This window comes from Stylophora pistillata, chromosome 2 (assembly GCF_964205215.1).
Source record: "Stylophora pistillata chromosome 2, jaStyPist1.2, whole genome shotgun sequence".
NCBI classification, from domain to species: domain Eukaryota; kingdom Metazoa; phylum Cnidaria; class Anthozoa; order Scleractinia; family Pocilloporidae; genus Stylophora; species Stylophora pistillata.
This window is the reverse complement of record NC_142520.1, coordinates 3,346,820-3,367,200: the sequence shown is the minus strand read 5'-3', so window position 1 is coordinate 3,367,200 and position 20,381 is coordinate 3,346,820. Positions and strand designations below refer to the sequence as shown.

At 41.4% G+C, this 20,381-nt stretch overlaps 1 protein-coding gene across 3 annotated transcripts; it reads left to right on the top strand.

Moving 5' to 3' along the window:
• The first annotated feature begins 4,302 nt into the window (after window positions 1-4,302).
• Window positions 4,303-15,372, top strand: LOC111347407 (uncharacterized). 3 transcript variants are annotated; one of them, XM_088747738.1, is made up of 13 exons: window positions 4,303-4,376; window positions 4,768-4,805; window positions 4,995-5,084; window positions 5,548-5,603; window positions 6,245-6,302; window positions 6,989-7,198; window positions 7,355-7,540; window positions 11,998-12,243; window positions 12,452-12,637; window positions 12,803-13,069; window positions 13,324-13,481; window positions 13,832-14,060; window positions 14,257-15,372. In XM_088747738.1, the coding sequence occupies exons 4-13, from the start codon at window positions 5,565-5,567 to the stop codon at window positions 14,535-14,537; spliced, it is 1,860 nt and encodes a 619-aa protein (XP_088603864.1). In that variant the 5' UTR covers window positions 4,303-4,376; window positions 4,768-4,805; window positions 4,995-5,084; window positions 5,548-5,564; the 3' UTR covers window positions 14,538-15,372. The 3 variants fall into 3 exon arrangements, with proteins under 3 accessions (XP_088603864.1, XP_088603865.1, XP_088603866.1); XM_088747739.1 differs by lacking the exons at window positions 4,303-4,376; window positions 4,768-4,805; window positions 4,995-5,084 and having other exon boundaries at window positions 5,498-5,603; XM_088747740.1 differs by lacking the exons at window positions 4,303-4,376; window positions 4,768-4,805; window positions 4,995-5,084; window positions 5,548-5,603; window positions 6,245-6,302 and having other exon boundaries at window positions 7,090-7,198; window positions 7,362-7,540.
• Window positions 15,373-20,381: the final 5,009 nt, after the last annotated feature.

Here is a 20,381-nt window from a genome sequence, read left to right as displayed (position 1 = left end):
GGGCTTACATTACTTACGCATTCTTGTTATATTTAAGTAGCGGTATAAACCTCATCATATATGCAGCTATGAGTTAGCAGTTTAGACGGGAGTACAAGGATATTTAAGTGAGATATTTCGTTTTCGGAGCTAAAACGAAATATCTCACCGGGTATTTCGAGCTAAAACGAAATATTTCACCGGGTGAAAGCGAACCATGATTTTTTGTAACTAATGTGCCTCTAAATAGTGTTTTTTGTTGGCACATGAACCGCAGGCGAGTCCCTCACTACTATTCTTTTATTCACAATAAGTGAATAGACACACACGGAAAAATGAAGGTAAAACGAAACATAATTCAAATTGTTTCTAAGTGCTAAACTGTGCGGGTAGTGCGTTCCTGTTAAAGTATTTTTTAACATCCTAGGCACTAGTGCTCAGTGTCTTTTGTAGTTGGTGTGCACTATATTTCCTCTTAAGTCTTCAGCGGCAATTTCTAGAAAACTTGAAATTACCGTCTTAAATCCATTCCCCGTGTTGGACAAGGCAAAGGATACAGTTTTCATGTTGTCAGCAGTGCGTTGTTAATACTCTGATATATCAGAAGCATCGGCGAATCACAGCGCTCACAATGTTAAATAAACTTTGTATAGAAATTCACTCTCAGCGCAAAGATACAGATGTTGAAGTTTCCGCGCAGATTGTTGGCAAGCGACACAGCTCTTCGACTTTTGAAGGCAATTTGTAATTGTATTACATAATGACTTTATTAAAAACGATATTTATTTTACTGTTCGCCAACATCTACATACTGAATTCTGAACTTTAATGCTGACAAGGAAGAATTTTTTTTCATGCTCTTTTATTTTCACCATCATATGGTAAACGCCTTAAAATTTTGTCTTAGAAAATAATCAAATATTTTACTAGTTGTCAAAACCACATCAGCTTTGGAGTATAGATAACATTCGTGCCAAGATAAAAAAAACTGATGATAAGATTAATGAAAAGGGTTTAAAAGGGGAGCCTCGTGCAGTGAAATTTATCTGCCGCAACATCAAGTTCCTGTAGACATGGGAAAGAGGAAAAAAATTCCGCTTTAAAATTTATATGGTTATATGGTTTCCCCAACTCTTCTACGTTCTTCAATTTAATGAACCACTTTTACGTTTGTCACCTATGTATGACTTCCCACTCGCATATTTCATTTGACTAGAGTATATCTCTTCATGCTCACTATCACGTTTCACGCTTGATTATGACACACAAAACTCGCGTATAACGTCTACATATCTCTATAACTGAATCGTATCACTTATAGCACACTGCACAGCTAATAGCTGAGATAGGTGTTACACTCCTGTTTCACGTTTCACGGTTGAGTATGACACACAAAGTTTGCGTAAAACGTCTACGTATCTCGATCACGATAGCGCTTCACGTATAACACGTTTCACGGCTAATGGCTGAGACAGGTGTTACAAGGAAAAATTGCGAACCGTGACTTTTTAACCGTTCAAAGCTAAGATGAAGTTTGCAGAAATAGATGACAACATGTAAAAGGTGTTAATTTTGAATACACAATACATTACTTACCTCCAAACGTGTTTATAATTTCAACTTTTTTTAATCATCCAAAATCCGCTAGTTTCTAGCTTTTCATCCTTTCATAGCATTTTTTATTTTCATTTTGTTAATCTGGAAAAATTAGCAACTCAGGTTAAAACTTCAATTCCCTTTTAGTATTTTTGCTTGGAATAAGTGTGTAAGTTAGAATGTGCGAAAAATAGTTCCCTCTTTCTTTGTTAAAGACGTCTTGTGGGAAGGTAAAATTGAAGATTTGCATTTTATGTAATACAATAGACACCAATTACTTCCGCGACTGACAAAAATTGAAAAAAAAGTTGCTTTTATTGACTTATACAACTGAACAAAAGATATTATTTCCTAGTTGCATTCAGCTTGAAAGATGCCCTCTGGGCATTGTGAGTGATATTCTGTGATCTCTGGCTGTGAGCGATATTCTAATTTCGACTTGTTGTATGCCTTTAACAGTTGCAACTTTTGTTATCGCCCATTGGAAGTTTAGTGAAACTATTTGTTGCTTTCAAGGGTTTGGAGTGTACACATTTGCGATTGTACCATTGGAATAATTGCAGTGAATCGATATTTCTGTGTTGTGAAACCTGTAAAGTACCGTACGCTGTTTACGAAACAATTTTAATTTACATTGTCATGGCGTGGTTCGCAGCTTTCCCAGGATCTGCGCCGCCATTTTTCATTAAAGGCGGAAGATATAAGTTCCATGCGGGTGAAGCAGTTTGTTTGAGCAGAGACAACATTACATTTTTGATCTTAACTCACTGTATTTATATTATCACCCCATTCACGGTCATTGCAGTGTGCTACATCAAAGTCTGCCGCGCTGTTTCAAGATCAAATCGTATTTTCTTGCAGAAAAATAACCTCCAGGGCCACCTGGTGAATATACGGACGTGAAAGTCACAAAGACTTCAGTAGTAACTCTCTTCTCCTTCTCATGTTGTTGGCTTCCAATTTACGTCTTGAATTTTGCTAAAATCCATGCTGGGGAATATGTACTCTTTAAGAGAGACAATGGTATCTCGATCGGAGTCGGGTTTTTGTTGTACTTCAGTGGCTCTATCCCTACATATACGGGAGCAGGGATGGGGCAATGGTGAGAGCACTCGCTTCCCAACTCGCTTTTAAGAACCCTAAATTAGAAAAGAATGGACCAAAATTGGCCCACTAGGTTACGTAAAACTAAGATAAAGCGGTGTCAACGAAAAGTAATGATTATAACATAAAATATGTTTACAATTAGCTCAAAACTGTTTAAATTAACTGCTATTGGTTGAGACTCACTTAATGCTATACTAGATGGTTGCAAGCCCACAATCTTCTTGTCCTCTTATTGGCTTGCTTCGAAGTAAAATTATAATGCTTTGTTTTATGCGAAATAATCATCCCCGTCATCTTCTTCCTCTTTATTTTCCTTGTCATCACGGAGCGAAGGTGTATGTTTAGGGACTCTCAAATTTGCTTGAAAAGAATCGATTTACAGGCAGAGGGACCAATTGAGAAAGGTATTTAAATTGTTTTTCTGGTATCGTTCGGATCACTGAAACGTGCTTCATCCTTGTATAATTCTGTTGTTAAGTTGTTGATGACGTTCTGTGTATAAGTAATCCTCGCTGGTGATCACCGCCAACTTTAACGATGTTATTTTTAAAACTTATTCTGATAACATGAGAGGAATTATTCAGTTTCATACCTACTTATCTTCTAATTCTGGTCTGGGAATGGCTTCCATAAACTTTAGGTTATGATTGTGAAATACAATCTTCGCAAGTCGAACTGACCTTTGGCACAATTTTATTGCTGTATGACTTACTTGTAATTAATGCTTGATAACTTGGCGCTACCATTTAGATCTAAGAGATCGCGGGAGTGAAATTATTTTGGCAAGTTAATGTATTTCGCGGAGGCATTTCCTCTTAAAACAATACATTGAAGGAAAAAATTTAGCACAGGAAAGAAAATTAAAATATATAGATATCTTGCTATTTTGTGATGACACCTTTTATTTGCCAAGAGACTGACACCCAAAGTGCGCTTGTATAGGTAATTATTAAAAGGTCCTTGTTGAAGGTTTTTTCCTATCAGCACCTTCCGATTGATTGAACTATGTTGTATTTCGATTAATTTGCATCGTAGGCTTTTTAATTCTATCTGCTGTTGGCCACCAAATATTAGTTAAACACTTCTCAGGTGTTGATAACTTTAAAGATATTGAATGAAATAACAAAAATAGACTCGATACACCCACAAAAACAAAACAATGGTAAAAAAAAAATTAAAAGAAAAACAAAGCGAAATAAAAACGAAAACAAAACACATAAAGGAATAACAGAACCAGCAAAATTTCAAGAGTTTATGAAGGAACCATATTTTGGCAGGTATGGGTTAAAACAGTCCAATGACGCTGGTATGACGCCTTGACAAGTTATTGAGCTGAGGCAGTATTCCCTTCGGAGGAAAGCGCGCGTGCTCTTCGACCAATGAGAGCCTCTCTGATTATGCTTCGCCATAAATATTTCAGATCTATAATACTTTCGCCATTGCGGGTAAACATCGCGAGAACAATAGGAATTCTGCTGGATGTGTGTCCAAAAACAGACACTCGTGTCTAAAGTAGGATGCTTTTGTTTGAAATTGGAAGTACTTGTCTTAGAAGGTCTAAGGTGCGCCGGACTGGTTGAAATATGTTGTCTATTGTTTTTTAAAAGTAATTAGAAATTCATACATGGATTAATCATTGATAGTTATACATCAAGAGGGTTCTCAATCCAAAGACGAAGACGTGCAGAATTCCTGTAAGCTTAATACACTCCTTTTATTTTCACTGAGTTTCTAAACCTGGTTACTAAAAAATTAGGCTCTGCAAAAGGTATTCAGCACAGTCAGAAATTGAAGGAAGAAAGTTCTTAAAGAAATTATGGTGCCACGTCATAGGAGGGAAATACGAGATGGTTTGTTTTTATCAACTGGGTTTGCGGATATAAAGGGTTCCCAAAGCTGATGTTCAAAGCGCTAGCCTTTGTTAGAGCGATGGAACGAGGGATTGACACTCATTAATGGTTGGGTTGTTTAAGCTTTAACACTGAATACTGATTAAGTGTCTAAGACGAATTTAGATGTGCAAAACTTTTTGAAAGGTATATTTTTAAAGAGTAAGGTTACAATTTTCTAATTTTCTTGAAAAAGCGAGAGACGAAAGCGTTTACGGATTCTTGCTTAGTATGGTAAGTAACAAGAAGATCTGATAAAAAATTAAAATTAAAATTTCATGCTCTCACAGATGCAGTTTTAATGAGAAAACCGATACACATAGTTATTTGACGATGGACCGGTATTGCAAATTGCATGTCTCAATTTATCATCCAAAAAGATTCCCTATAGCGGAGTTAAACCTTTTTTCTGTTAATTATTAGGCAAGGGGTGTTGTCGACGTTCAAGCAAGCAGTCCACGTTAATCTACAGGTATATCAAATGATGACCAATTCAGAGTGGCCCCCATTAACGTAAGTAGATCAGTTTTCTATACATAATCCATTTATAGGTGTCTTCTTAAAATCATTTTGTCTCACGTAACACTGAATTTTAGGTTTATCTCCTCAGTCAGCATGAAAACATCAAAATTAATCAGTAAAATTAAGTTAGTGGGTGAAAAACTTTGGATGTTGATGAGAATTATTTAAACTAATTCTGGTTTTAAGAAGGCAGAACCGCTAAATGTTGGCGGCGTGTGGCGCATTCGCATAGCTATTGATAACAATTGTGAAATTAAGAATTTAGGAACTTTGAAAACAATAAAACAAAAGTAAGACTGTAAGAATCACTTGATCAAACCGCCGCGACTATAACAAATGATACTGGCCATTTACGCCAATTAGGATTGTTAGATATCCCAGCTAATCCTAGTGGTTAAAACCGCAGGTTTTCCAAGGCTAATTTATTTGCAGTTTTCTTTGGTTGCCATTTTAGAGAAGGCTGAAATTACCATGTTGAGGGAGGACTTGCTTAAAATGACAACAGTGTGTGTGAGTACAAAAACTTTTCCCTTTTGGAAACAAAGTTCTGTTCTTTTTATAACCCAAAGAAGTTATGATGTTTCATTCTTCTATTCCTTCAAGCAAAACAGTGAGGATTGAGGCAAAGTGTATTAGTTAGCTTAGCCTTTCGCAACTGTATTTGGTCACATCTATCCGGCGCACTCCGCCTTGGCTCGACGACGTTCAGCTTTTTTGCCTTGGGTTTACTCATTATATCAGCTTATTCATAAATGTAATTTGACATTCAGTCCGAAATTGCCACCAAGGTTGGTCCAAACTTCAGCCAAAGTTACTCTGATTTCCGTTATTTTGAAGGTAAAAAACACGGATTTAAAGGGAAATTTGAGTTCAAATCGATGCAAACACTACAATGTGCATTTCCCCTATTTAAGACACGAGACGTTAGGAGTGCTTATGAAAACGTCCTTCCAAATTTTGTGGGTAAAAACCGAAACTTTGATGAGAAACTGGTTTTCTCTTGACACAGAAGTTTTGGGCCCATGCCAACTCGTTTGTAAAGTTTTCTGTGATTTTAAGCATGTTACACTCATTTAGAGGAGAATACTTGAAGTTCTGAATTCTATAAAAATTTTTATTTGATAAACATATTTTGTGACTTTCAAATACAGGTTATGATACGAACTGGAGTATTGATTTTGTTTTTAAAAACCTCGGAAGTGGCGCCAGGTATGTAAAGACAAAAGGGTTTGAATTTGCAATACGTCGCATGTTGCTGAACTGCGAAAATACGTCAGATTTCAATCGAAAATGTTTGCCAGTTTGAACAGGATACAGTTGCAATAGGGCGACCCACATGGAAAGTGCCTTCTTCGTTAGAAAAGACGTTTTTCGTCTAGACACAAGCGTGGGACAACCAAGAATTTCTGAGTAGCGATGGAGAATCGAACCTAGCATTTGCTTTTTAAATTTCACTGGCTGTTGAATTATCAGTATAGACATATCCGATTGTAAGCTGCTTCTAATTGGACTATTTCAATCGGCGAACAGTCTATTTCCGGCAACAGTCAATTTGCTAATAAACAAGCACTCTTAAGATTCAATCGAATTTGATTGTCTGGGTATGAACTTAGCTAGATCCGAAAATGAGTTGGCCCAGGAACGGAGAAAGTAGACAACTTTAAACTTTCGGCCTTCTTCGGCAAGTTGACACCCTGGCGTGATAAAAGATTTTTCAACCTTAGAAGGATCGTGTACCTTCTAAATCTTTGCCTGAAGAGGGAATGGCGCGAGAACTAACCTTCCCAGTGCCAGGTCCCCGTCAGCTAAAAAGTATATTAAATTTTAAGTTATAAACTTAACTTAGAGTTCAAGATTCCATTGTATCAAAGTATTAAATTATCTTTTTACCTCAGCTGACTTGGCATTAAGACAACCGGCTAATATGTCTGGTGACGATGGTTCAGTGGCAGCACTCGCTGTTGAAGGAACAACAGGAAGGTGTGCAGTAACAAGTCTCCTCACAGATCCCTGGTGGCGTGTGGATCTGGGGATGAGCTACACTGTGGATGTGGTAAACATTATTTGCGGTGCAGATGGATTAACAGATTTTGAAATAAGAGTCGGTCAGTGTTCCTTCGCTCCTAGTTAAGTTGAATCCTCTTACATGGTCTCGTCTCACACATTAACACCTCTGTATTTTACTTATGCAGTGTGCCTTTATCGAGTCATAAGTAGTTTTGTGATTTCTATTGATTTCTGGCATTTTACACTTTCCTAAGGGGACAGTCTCGATAACGGAGGAAATTCAAACCAAAAGTTTGGGGGACTATACACTATGACGTCTTCACAGGAAAAATCCTTCGAATGCACCCCTGGAATTAGAGGTCAATATGTAAACATTCGAATAGCGGGAAACAACAAGAAGCTGAACATCTGTGAGGTGGCCGTGAATCCTAATCCAACAGGTGAATAATCTGCTATGGACAAGTGTAGACAGGCAGTTAAGATACGGAGGTGGGCAATGAGGTTGGTGTCTATATCATTACAATGTGTGTAGGTAGGAAAGGCAGGTAGGTAGGTAGGTGGAGACCGGAAAAGGGTTGTGGCTATTTGAAAATGCAGGTAAGTGGGTATGATTAGGTGTGGGTAGGTGGAAAACAAAGCTGGTGCCTACACGAGAATGAACGTAGGTGGGTAAGGAGGTGGCTGGTGGCTAGTGGCTATATAAGAATGAAGGTAGGTGGGTATGGCGGTGGCTGGTGACTGCTAACTAGTGGCTATATGAGAATGTAGGTAGGTGGGTATGGAGGTGGCTGGTGACTGGTGGCTATATGAGAATGTAAGTAGGTGGGTATGGAGGTGGCAGGTGACTGGTGGCTATATGAAAATGTAGGTAGGTGGGTATGGAGGCGGCTGGTGGCTGGTGGCTATACGAGATTGTAGGTAGGTGGGTATGGAGGTGGCTTCTAACTGGTGGCTATATGAGAATGTAGGTAGGTGGGTATGGAGTTAGCTGGTGGCTGGTGGCTATATGAGAATGTAAGTAGGTGGCTATGGAGGTGGCTGGTGATTGGTGGCTATATGAGGATGAAGGTAGGTGGGTATGGAGGTGGCTGTTGACTGGTGGCTATATGAGAATGTACGTAGGTGAGTATGGAGGTGGCATGTGACTGGTGGCTACATGAGAATGTACTGGTGGCTATACGAGAATGCAGGTAGGTGGGTATGGAGTTGGCTGCTGGCTGGTGGCTATATGAGAATGTAAGTAGGTGGCTATGGAGGTAGCTGCTGATTGGTGGCTATATGAGGATGAAGGTAGGTGGGTATGGAGGTGGCTGGTGACTGCTGGCTATATGAGAATGTACGTAGGTAGGTATGGAGGTGGCAGGTGACTGGTGGCTATATGAGAATGTACTGGTGGCTATACGAGAATGCAGGTAGGTGGGTATGGAGGTGGCTGCTGCCTGGTGTTTATATGAGAATGTAGGTAGGTGGGTATGGAGGTGGCTGGTGACTGCTGGCTATATGAGAATGTGCGTAGGTGGGTATGGAGGTGTCAGGTGATTGGTGGCTATATGAGAATGTACTGGTGGCTATACGAGAATGCAGGTAGGTGGGTATGGAGGTGGCTGCTGCCTGGTGTTTATACGAGAATGTAGGTAGGTGGGTATGGAGAAGCTGGTGGCTGGTGGCTATATGAGAATGTATGTAGGTGGGTATCGAGGTGGCTGGTGACTGGTGGCTATACGAGAATGTAGGTAGGTGTGTATGAAGGTGGCTTGTGGCTGGTGGCTATTTGAGAATGGAGGTAGGTGGGTATGGAGGTGACAGGTGACTAGTGGCTATATGAGAATGTAGGTAGGTGGGTATGGACGTTGCTGGTGGCTGGTGGCTATATGAGAATGTACGTAGGTGGGTATGGAGGTGGCAGGTGACTGGTGGCTATATGAGAATGTACTGGTGGCTATACGAGAATGCAGGTAGGTGGGTATGGAGGTGGCTGCTGCCTGGTGTTTATATGAGAATGTAGGCAGGTGGGTATGGAGGTGGCAGGTTACTGGCAGCTATATGAGAATGTAGGTAGGTGGGTATGGAGGTGGCAGGTGACGGGTGGCTATATCAAAATGTAGGTACGTGGGCTCGGAGGCGGCAGCTGACAGGTGGCTATATGAGAATGTAGGTAGGTGGGTATGGAGGTGGCTGGTGGCTGGTGGGTATACGAGAATGAAGGTAGGTGGGTATGGAGGTGGCAGGTGACTGGTGGCTATATCAGATTGTAGGTAGGTGGGTATAGAGGTGGCAGGCGACTGGTGGCTATATGATAATGTAGGTAGGTGGCTATTTGAGAATTTACTGGTGGCTATACGAGAATGTAGGTAGGTGGGTATGGAGAAGCTGGTGGCTGGTGGCTATATGAGAATGTATGTAGGTGGGTATCGATGTGGCTGGTGACTGGTGGCTATATGAGACGATAGGTAGGTGGGTATGGAGGTGGCAGATGACTGATGGCTATAGGAGAATGTAGGTAGGTGGGTTTGGAGGTGGCAGGTGACTGGTGAACTTAGGAGAATATAGGTAGGTGGGTATGCAGGTGGCAGGTGAGTGGTAGCTATACGAAAATGTAGGTAGGTGGGTATGGAGGTGGCTGGTGGCTGGTGGCTATACGAGAATGTAGATAGGTGGGTATGGAGGTGGCTTGTGGCTGGTGGTTATTTGAGAATGTAGGTAGGGGGTATGGAGGTGGCAGGTGACTAGTGGCTATATGAGAATGTAGGTAGGTAGGTTTGGAGGTTGCTGGTGGCTGGTGGCTATATGAGAATGTAAGTAGGTGGGTATGGAGGTGGCTGGTGACTGGTGGCTATATGAGAGTGTAGGCAGGTGAGTATGGAGGTGGCTGGTGACTGGTGGTTATATGAGAATGTAGGCAGGTGGGTATGCAGGTGGCTGTTGACTGGTGGCTATAGGAGAATGTAGGTAGGTAGGTATGGAGAAGGCTGGTGGCTGGTTGTTATATAAGGATGTAGGTAGGTGGGTATGGAGATGGCTGGTGGCTATATGAGAAGGTAAGTGGGTGGGTATGGAGGTGGCAGGTGACTGGTGGCGATATGAGAATGAAGGTAGGTGGATAAGGAGGTGGCTGGTGGCTGGTGGTTTTATGAGAGTGAGGGTAGGTGGGTATGGAGGTGGCTGGTTGCTATACGTGAATGTAGGAAGGTGGGTAAGGAGGTGGCTGGCTGCTATACGAGAATGTAGGTACGTGGGTATGGAGGTGGCAGGTGACTAGTGCCTACATAAGAATGTAGGTAGGTGGGTGTGGAGGTGGTTGGTGGCTGGTGGCTATATGAGTATGTAAGAAAGTGGGTATGGAGGTTGCTGGTGACTGGTGGCTATATGAGAATGTAGGTAGGTGAATATGGTGGTGGCAGGTAACTGGTTGGTATATGAGAATGGAGGTAGGTGGGTATTGAGGTGGCAGGTGACTGGTGGCTATATAAGAATTTAGGTAGGTGTGTATAGAGGTTGCAGGTGACTGGTGGCTAGATGAGAATGTATGTAGGTGGGTATGGAGGTGGCTGGTGGCTATATGAGAAGGTAGGTAGGTGGGTATGGAGGTGGCAGGTGACTGGTGGCTAGAGGAGAATGTAGGTAGGTGCGTATGGAGGTGGCAGGTGACTGGTGGCTAGATGAGAATGTAGGTAGGTGGGTATGGAGGTTGCGGGTGACTGGTGGCTATACGAGAATGTAGGTAGGTGGGTATGGAGGTGGCTGGTGGCTATACGAGAATATAGGTAGGTGGATATGGAGGTGGCTTATGGCTGATGGCTATACGAGAATGTAGGTAGGTGGGTATGGAGGTGGCAGGTGACTAGTGGCTATATGAGAATGTAGGGCGAAGGATATGGAGGTGGCAGGTGACTAGTGCCTATATGAGAAGGTAGGTAGGTGGGTATGGAGGTGGCTGGTTGCTCTATGAGAATGTAGGTAGTTGGGTATGAAGGTGGCTGGTGACTGGTGGCTATATAAGAATGTAGGCAGGTGGGTATGGAGGTGGCTGGTGACTGGTGGCTACATAAGACTATAGGTAGGTGGGTATGGAGGTGGCTGGTGGCTGATGGCTATACGAAAATGTACGTAGGTGGGTGTGGAGGTGGCTGGTGGCTATATGAGAATGTAGGTAGGTGGGTATGGAGGTGGCAGGTGACTGGTGGCTATATGAGAATGTAGGTAGGTGGATATGGAGGTGGGTGGTGGGTGGTGGCTATATGAGAATGTAGGTAGGTGGGTATGGAAGTGGCAGGTGACTGGTGGCTATATGAGAATGAGGGTAGGTGGGTAAGGAGGGGGCTGGTGGCTTGTGGCTGGTGGCTGTATGAGAATGAAGGTAGGTGGGTATGGTGGTGACTGGTGGCTATATGAGAATGTAGGTAGGTGGGTATGGCGGTGGCAGGTGACTAGTGGCTATATGAGAATGTAGGTAAGTGGGTGAAATGATAAGGAAGGTAGATGAATAGAAAGGTCGGTTGGTGAGCAGGTGTGCATCCAGTTAGGTAAGACAAGAAGGTAGTGAGAAAGAAATTGAATGGCGCAATAAGAAGGAATGCAAGTGGTTAGGTAGGGGTGTTGCCAGAGATGTTGGTTGTTGGTTGATTGAAGAGAAAGGTCAGTAGCCATTTACGGAGTGAGACGGGGATAGCAATCACAACGATGGGGGAAAATATGTAGTCTTAAAGCAATATTTTGGTATATTGGTTGCCTTTTCTTCTACCCAGATCTTACCGTGTAACTGTATCCGCTTGGCCGTAAAAGGTCTGGGTACGAGACCATCGGACTCTCTTTGGTTGCTTTGAGAATTACCGGAACCATAACTACTTAACTCTGTAGCACTCTGTTTGTTTATATCTGTTTTTTTGTTTTTTATTAGTAAACATTGCCGCGGATCGATCAACATCCCAGTCCACTACGGGCTGGAAATGTTCGTCAGAGCGTGCCGTGGATAGAAATCTTGACAGTCGCTATGATGAGTTAAGTTGTACTCATACATTAGCAGAAACTGATCCCTGGTGGCGAGTGGATCTGGGATCAAGTCAGCCTGTGTCAGAAGTGTTCATAGTCAACAGGGTAGGCGAGTGTTGCATGGATAGGCTCTACAACATAGAGATCCATGTGGGTAAGCTCAATGCTTCCGTTGGATAAAATAAGTTTTTCTTTTTCCTTACGTTTAGTTCCAAGTCTCTCGTGCGATATAAATTTTATTTTGTCATTTTGAAAAGCTATGGTCTCAACCTTTCCAATATATCACACAGCCCCTCAAGAATATCCAAGTTCTTGACTGCAACGAAAACCGCAGGGCTCTCACTTAAGTTTTTCCCCCTTAGGAGACGGTTTGGAGGATAATGGCAACTCAAATCCAAGGTGTGGTGGGTTATACTCGATGGCCACTTTACACAAAGCTTCGTTTTATTGCAAACCGAGGAAAACAGGACGATATGTAAATATTAGACTTGACGGAAATGGAATGTTCCTAACATTATGCGAAGTGGAGGTTTATTCTGAAAGTAGAGGTAAGGTATCAACGAGGTCGATTTCGCTCTTTTTTCTACTTCATTCATTTATTTATTCATTCTTTCATTGAAGAGAGAGGGGAAGAAGAGGGGAATTCACATTTTTTTGTCCTTTGCTAGTGACAAGACGGATTTCATCTTTCTTTAACATCTCTTTCATTCTAGCTCTTCTGAAGAACAAGCCAGTGGAGCAGACAGTAAAGGACGCTTATCATAAAAGTTCCATCACTTTGGTCTGTCCAGAGCCTTTCGGCTACCCTGAACCGTTTGTAGCCTGGGTCAGAGATGGCGTCGTCCTTCAAAACAGCACATCCGACCTGACACTGAATCTGTCAATCATTGCACCTTGGAATAATACCACGTGGACAATTGATTTTGTGGCCAATAACAAACATGGCACTGATTTTCACAGATTTGTATTGAATTTGCACAGTAAGTAAAAGAACCGGACAGTTCTCTGATCAATTTTTAGGTAGCACTTCGGTAACAATTATGACGCTTAGAATTTAAACCTTTTTCTACTGGGTGACACGGTGGTCTAATAGTCAGTGCTCTGGATTCCGGGCCGAAGGGTCTGGGCTCGAATGCTGGCCGGCCCAGTGTGTCATGTTCTTGGACAAGGCGTGTACAGCTGATTCAGTGATAACCAAACATTTTAAAAGGACGTCCACTTGATTTTATTCAAGGTAAATACTCGATGTGCACAGAGTACAAAGATTTAGCTGATGGGACAAGGTCAGCTTCCCATGTGATACATAACCAAGTGTTAGCTCAAAATGACAATGGCATAGATGAACGAACATGGTATCGCTTTGTTGATAAGACCACATGGAGCCCAATGCAGGTTTGATCTTAAGTTTACGAAATGCCTTGGTTCAGAGGCGTCAAAGCGAAATAAAAAGTGTGTATAGAGGGGGGAGGGAAGCGGTAGGGCAGAAAGTCAAGAGTTATAGTGTTTGCCTTCTGTCGTTTAATGTTTCAGAGGTCAGAGTAAGATGGGGTAATATGTCTTTGCATGCTGGAGCCCACTCTACGAACTTGGTAATATAAGCATCTAAAATGAAAACGTACTTTATGGTATGTGGAAGTCTCAAACATAACGTTCTTCAAAATCGAAATAAGGAGCTCCTAATTCCCGTTCCAAAGTAAAGAAACTCAACTAATTGGCAAGCTTTGTAACATATTTCTCGCTAGCTACCAGGCTCCTGCACGGAACCCTGGACATGTGGAACCCAGTCCTCAGGTTGGCTCCGTGGGGGGCACCCATCTATGGAGGAGGGTGTTGTGCTCCGAACTGTTTGCTTTAGTTGGAACAGCAATTGCTGCTTTGCAGAATTGAAGGCGCAAGTCAGGAAATGCTATGGATATTATGTGTACAAACTTCAGCCGACATCTTTCGAAGTGAAAACAAGATATTGCGTTGGTAAGTAATCCGCTGGTTTCTCTGAATCGGTTTACAACGAGCCGTTGAATGCCATTATTGGTAAGTCTTTTCCGATGTTTTCAAACGTTTTCCAAAGCTGAAAGAATATCACAGAAGTCAATTTTTATTGAGCCACCTTAATACCCTATGAAGGCAATATGCCACGTTTAATTTCATATTTACTCTCAATTCTTAGAAAAATCGACGATCCATTATGAGGACGCTCTCTTCCATCTCGCCGTGTCAAATGCTGGCGTTCCTTTAGAACTGACGGGTCACGTGATTCATTTGGAATATCACGTGACCTCTTCATGGAAATGTATGGCCTACTGCCTCGTAGAGACGACGTGTGTGTCATTCACCTACCTCTCCCAGAATAGCACGTGTGTGCTTAACAACAAGACTGGATCCAGTAGCCAGGAAGGCTTGAGAGAGAGGCTTGGGACTGAGTATTACGAGAAAGTGACCTTGTCATAAAGTCGCTGTTGATTTATCGCTGGAGATACTGAATTACGCACACAGTGATTTATGAAAGGGACAGCGTTTTTTTTTTTTTTTCATACCATTTGTAACGATTTAGACACGTAATGGTAATGGGCTCCTGACACGTGTTAAATCGAATCTACTTGAATTAATTTTTTTAAGAATAGACATTTCAGTCACATAATTAACCTTTTTTCAGTCACATAAGCAACAAAATATATGTACTTCATATATTCATTGTATCTCATTTATCACTTTCACGGTTTTATTACGAATCAACTTAACGGCCTGCTCCCAGTTGGCTTGTTAGCTCAATTGTAGAGCGCTGCACTAGTATCGCAGAGGTCAGTGGTTCGAGTCCCGTACAGGCCTGAATTTTTTCAGGTCTGATTTTCGCTATTGCATAAATAGCGCTATCTACTGCGAGGATCGTGCATCATACGTATCTAATACCGCAGTTCAAAATATATGAACTTCATATATTCATTGTATCTCATAAGCAACGTGTGTTGTAAAATACTAACAATGTATACATTTGAGTATTTATATTAGTTTCGTTCTCCTCTGAAATTACTCTTGGGGAGAAGGCTACAGTACCCGATGGCCCAGTGGTTGGGGAAGAGAAAAAACTTCCAAATTTCCGGCAACTCTCGTGCGACGAGGTTGGTGCAATAGTACGAAAGACCACAAAAAGACTTGTAGCCTCGATCCCATGCCGACACCAATGGTAGTAGCCCGCTTCGATGAACTTTTACCTACAATAACATGCATTTTAAATCCTTCTCTTGCATTAGGTCATTTTCCATTAAAATGGAAGGATGCTCTTGTAGATCCTCGCCTCAATTCTGGGAAAGATACATTATTCCTAAACCTCCGCCCCTTCAGTAACTTACAGTGTATTTCAAAGCTAACCGAGCGTGCTGTTTACGATCAAACCCAGGAGAATCGTGCATCTTTTGACCTTAATTCTGCGAAGTTTGAAAGCGGAGCGATGCGATTTTCGGGGTCAAAATCGTTCGGGCGCTTCAACCCTTTCAATAAAAGGCTTCCACCTTTGTCTTTCTTTAATGCATGACATTAACGACGAAATCCGACTTATTCAAAATCGCTCCAAAAAAAAAACATTTTTGAGGCAAAAGGACGACTATGCACCACAGGTAAAGTAATTCAACGTTTATTTATCAATGATTTATGTACATATAGTCAGCAATATATCACTCTAGGTGAGGCAAACAGTAAATCTGGTACATTCACTATAAAACAACGGTCGGCTACACAAACAGATTGTATGGGCCCCCTGTGGCTATACCAGATGGTTGCAAGCCCACAATGTTCCTGTCCTCTTATTGGCTTGCTTCAAAGTAAAATTATAATGCTTTCTTTTATGCGAAATAATCATCCCTGTCATCTTCCTCTTTATTTTCCTTGTCATCACGGAGCGAAGGTGTATGTTTAGCGACTCTCAAATTTGCTTGAAAAGAATCGATTTACAAGCAGAGGGACAAATTGAGAAAGGTATTTAAATTGTTTTTCTGCTATCGTTCGGATCACTGAAACGTGCTTCATCCTTGTATAATTCTGTTGTTAAGTTGTTGATGACGTTCTGTGTATAAATAATCTTCGCTGGTGATCACTGCCAACCGTTTAACGATGTTAGTTTTAAAACTTCTGATAACATGAGAGGAATTATTCAGTTTCATACCTACTTATCTTCTAACTCTGGTCTGGGAATGGCTTCCATAAACTTTAGGTTATGATTGTGAAATACAATCTTTGCAAGTCGAACTGACCTTTGGCACAATTTTATGCTGTATGACTTACTTGTAATTAATGCTTGATAATTTAGCGCTACCATTTAGATCTAAGAGATCGCTAGAAACAGGTGTTTATTAATTTCCGGAGTGTTTTTCAATTTCAGGATTGAAAAATTCAACGATTATTTGTCGTAAGGTCCTGAAATTAAGATTATTAATCGCAAAGGGCTTCACTTACGATTATTAGTCGCAAAGAGTGTACTATTGCGATTAATAATCGTGGAAAGTACGGCTATTAATTGTGAAGATTGCATCATTAAAAGGCGTGTTTGACGAGCTTTTAGACTAATAATCGTGCATCATACGGTAAATAATCGCATCGGAGAGCAAATGTCATTATTAATCGTACTCCTCTCCAGAGAAAGTTCAACCAGAAATTTTGTTTGGACGGCCGCCATTACGACCAAAAATTCAGAAGTAAGTACTTCTTCGCACATGGCTATTCAAGCAATAAATGTCACACATTTGAAGTCTTCTTGGGTTCAAGTTCTCAGTGAACTTCATTTCTGTTTAAAAAGTGTGTTTACCAATGACGTTTTTCTTTTCTTTCGTCCTTCGACGAAGTTCAGCGCGGGCTTTCGATATCGTGAGAGAGTTGACCAACGTTTATTCTCGATGACCTAGAATAATGTAAGCAAATACGTTAATTTTGGACAGGTTTTAAGTAGATTTAAGTTTAACCGAATACAGTTGCAAACGAACAGCCAAATGAATCAAATCATGACAAATGCCAAATCCCAACAGCGGCCTTTTGCGAAGTTGAAACGTATGTTTGTGAACAAGCGACAGATGAAACCGGTGGCGGTGATCGATTTCAGGTGTGGATAACTTGCATCGCACTCCGCTAGTCCCGGCTTCACTGAATTAGAAATTGTCACACTCAATCCAAAAAAAAAAAAGAAAAGTTTCATTGATTTCCCTACACCGATTTCTTTTCTTTTCTTTTCTTTTTTTATTTTCTTGTTTAATCAAACGTAATTCGAGATGCGTTTGCATTTTTCATAAATGAAGAGGAAAGATTAATTTGAGTCGCGGGTTCATTTCTCCATCCCGCAAGACTCTAATGCTTTCCAGAACTATTGCGTTTCGAAATGGGTCGTTCAACAGCAATGGGGAAAACGCTGTTCCAGAATGGAAAAACTATTTTCGCTATTTTCAGTGAAACCCACCCCGACGAGATTGGCAAATTAGGGAGCTTAAGAAGGAGGACTTTTGAAGACGATGCCGCCGTCAATGAGCAGTTGAGACTGGGACTAGGTCCATTGCGCATGACATACCCCCGACAAACGACGTCCTCCTTCCGGCGACCACGTGAGTTTTAGGTATCTGACGGCGTCGTCAAATGTGAGTGATTTATGAGATTTCATGGCTTTTGTAGTTTTTTTCAACTTTTCTATGTGGTTCACACGATTTCAATCCATGTTCAATTATATTTTTAGGTTAGTCTAAGAGCAGTTTGTGCCTTTTTGAGACAGTTTTTGGAAGATAGAAATGGCCACGGAGAAGGATGCAACGAGCACCAAACCTCCCCCCAAATCGTAAGTAAGCTTATTAAGAAATTATTTATCTGCGAAAGTTGAAATGACGGTGGAATCCTAAGAACTTGAGCCAGTGTTGGAAGATCCCTTTTCCTCACTCTAAATTCGGCTATGCATTCGTCGTCGTTCATGTTATCCAAGTCAAAGCGATCGTACGAATCATAAGCAAAATCTGGATTTCTTGAGGAAAACGAGTCGTACAAGATTATAAAATCCTCATCACTAATAAGATCAGCATCGTAGTAGACAAGAAGGGTCTGACGAAACTCTTTAAAACTGGCCATAACCGGAGCAGAAACAATAGTATATCAGGAACAGAGGATGGCAGCGTCCTGGCAAAACAGCATCCGTGCTTAACAAATTAACATTTGGCGGGAGAGCGACGACGTCAAACCCAGTCCGTCGGGAATCTGACGGCGTCGTCCCCGAAGTCTCTCCTGCTTAAGGTAGCTGAATAGGGTTATGCAAGATCACGAAGCGCGCGCCAGTGACATCAATCGAAAGTTAATATTCTCGTTGTTTTTGCTATTTTTCAAATCAAATCTACTGAAAAATAAAAAACAAGGGCCTAAATTTGCTGTACAACAGTCACCTCTGAAGTCAAGGCTTTTAGTCCCAAATTAAAACTACCCAAATATCGCCATTTTTTGACGTCTGTCTGACTTTGATTTCAATTTTCTTCAATTTCCTTCAGTAAAATTTTCTATTATCCTCCGACCGGGTAGAGTCTCACAAGACGAAACTTTTAAAATCGAAAAAAATAGGGGCTGTCAAGGTAGTTTTTTCGCTTTTAACATTTTTGTTGTTTTTTGGCTGAACGAAAAACTTGTCTTACAAATTTTTCTGATAAATTCACAGCAAGGAAAGCTAAAAGGGTATAACATCTCTGCCAAATTTTAAGGAATTTCACCCAAGGAAACAAGAGAAATCTGATGGGGAACTTTCTATTTTCTCACCTCAATGGCAATTACGTCATCAGAATAGGAACTCGCCAAGATCGCTATTTGAGCATACGCGAACTTTCGAACCACGCGGTTTTACCGAGGACGAATGTGTGGATACCGCCGGTAATTATCTTTGACGTTTTTGTACAAACTGCTTTTGACCTGAAAGTCAGTTGAGAACATACCTTAATTCACTATGTCGCAGAGTCCTTTGAAATCTCTTCGAAGTGTTTCAAAATTGCGGAGACTCTTCTCGTCGTGTTTGTGGCCCTTGGAAGCGATGAGCGACTGGACAATGGCGGTCTCGTCAAAATACACACAAGACCTTTCCGTCCAAATCGTTGGTACAAATTATTTAAATCCTCATAGCCTAGGCCACTAGCAGCAATTTTGTCAGCAATGCTTTGCTTTATTGGGCTATCCGCATGACCTGGGTTGTACAGCTTTCCTCGAAAAGACAGGAGTCTCTTATGACGGTTGTCAAGATATTTCAGGTCTTCGGCGGCGTCCTTGACAGAGATTACAGAACTTCTGTTCACCAGCATTTCATCAGACAAAGCCAACCTAGACGAAAGCAAGATTCTTCGAAGAGCGATCACGTCCTCTAGGGCGTCGTGGGCATCAAAGGTGGTTTGAAATAAATGTTCGTAAACAGAACTCTGCCCAGGTTTTGGAAATTTAACTTCTGCGTTTTGGAGGGAAGAGTGCTTGCTTTTGATGAGTGATTTCATCAGTGTCAGAGTGTCTGCAAACCGGATGGAACTGATGGAACTGAGCTCCGCGATAACATTTTCGCCACCGTTTCGAAGAAGTATTGGAATATCAAATGTGGCGGCGTTGTGTCCAGCCAAGATTGTGCAAACGGGCTTTGTGGACCGTGTTGAAGCTGAGTCTATGCTGGCCCTCAAAAACGTTAAGAACTGCCTAAGTACTTGCGATAACTCAAAGGCTTCTACTAGTCGATTATCTTTGAAAAGTCGGCGGATTCCATTGACAGTTTTAACTGTAAGTTTGTTGACCTTTGACGTGTGAGAATCTATGTCTCTGGTTAGTAGAATATAGCATGAGAATTGTTTACCTGACCTATCCACGGCAGCGAGCTGACATACTTCTGCTGATTTTCCCGTTGAATTTGTCTCGATGTCAAATAAAACGAAGTTATAAAATTTACTGTCATCAAATTTTTCCTTTTGAACTGTGGGTCTCGAAGTGTATTTCGGAACTGCATTTTCGTATTGTTCTTGTTGTTTCGTGATAGCAGCGGTTATATCATAAAGATCAGTTTTTGAAAGTTCAGAATTGTTCAACTCCAATGTCGTCGCAGAAGAGTTTAGGTTCAGGCCAATGCCACTTTCATACATGGTACCCTCTTTACCCTCGTTTTTCGAGGTTTCTGAAATCTGGTGTTTGTGTAATTGTGATCGACGTCGCTTGAATGCAACTGTTGATTTCCTTTGTTTGTCCTTCGAACTTTTCTTGTCCGTACAGGCCTGATTTTTTTCAGGTCTGATTTTCGCTATTGCATAAATAGCGCTATCTGCT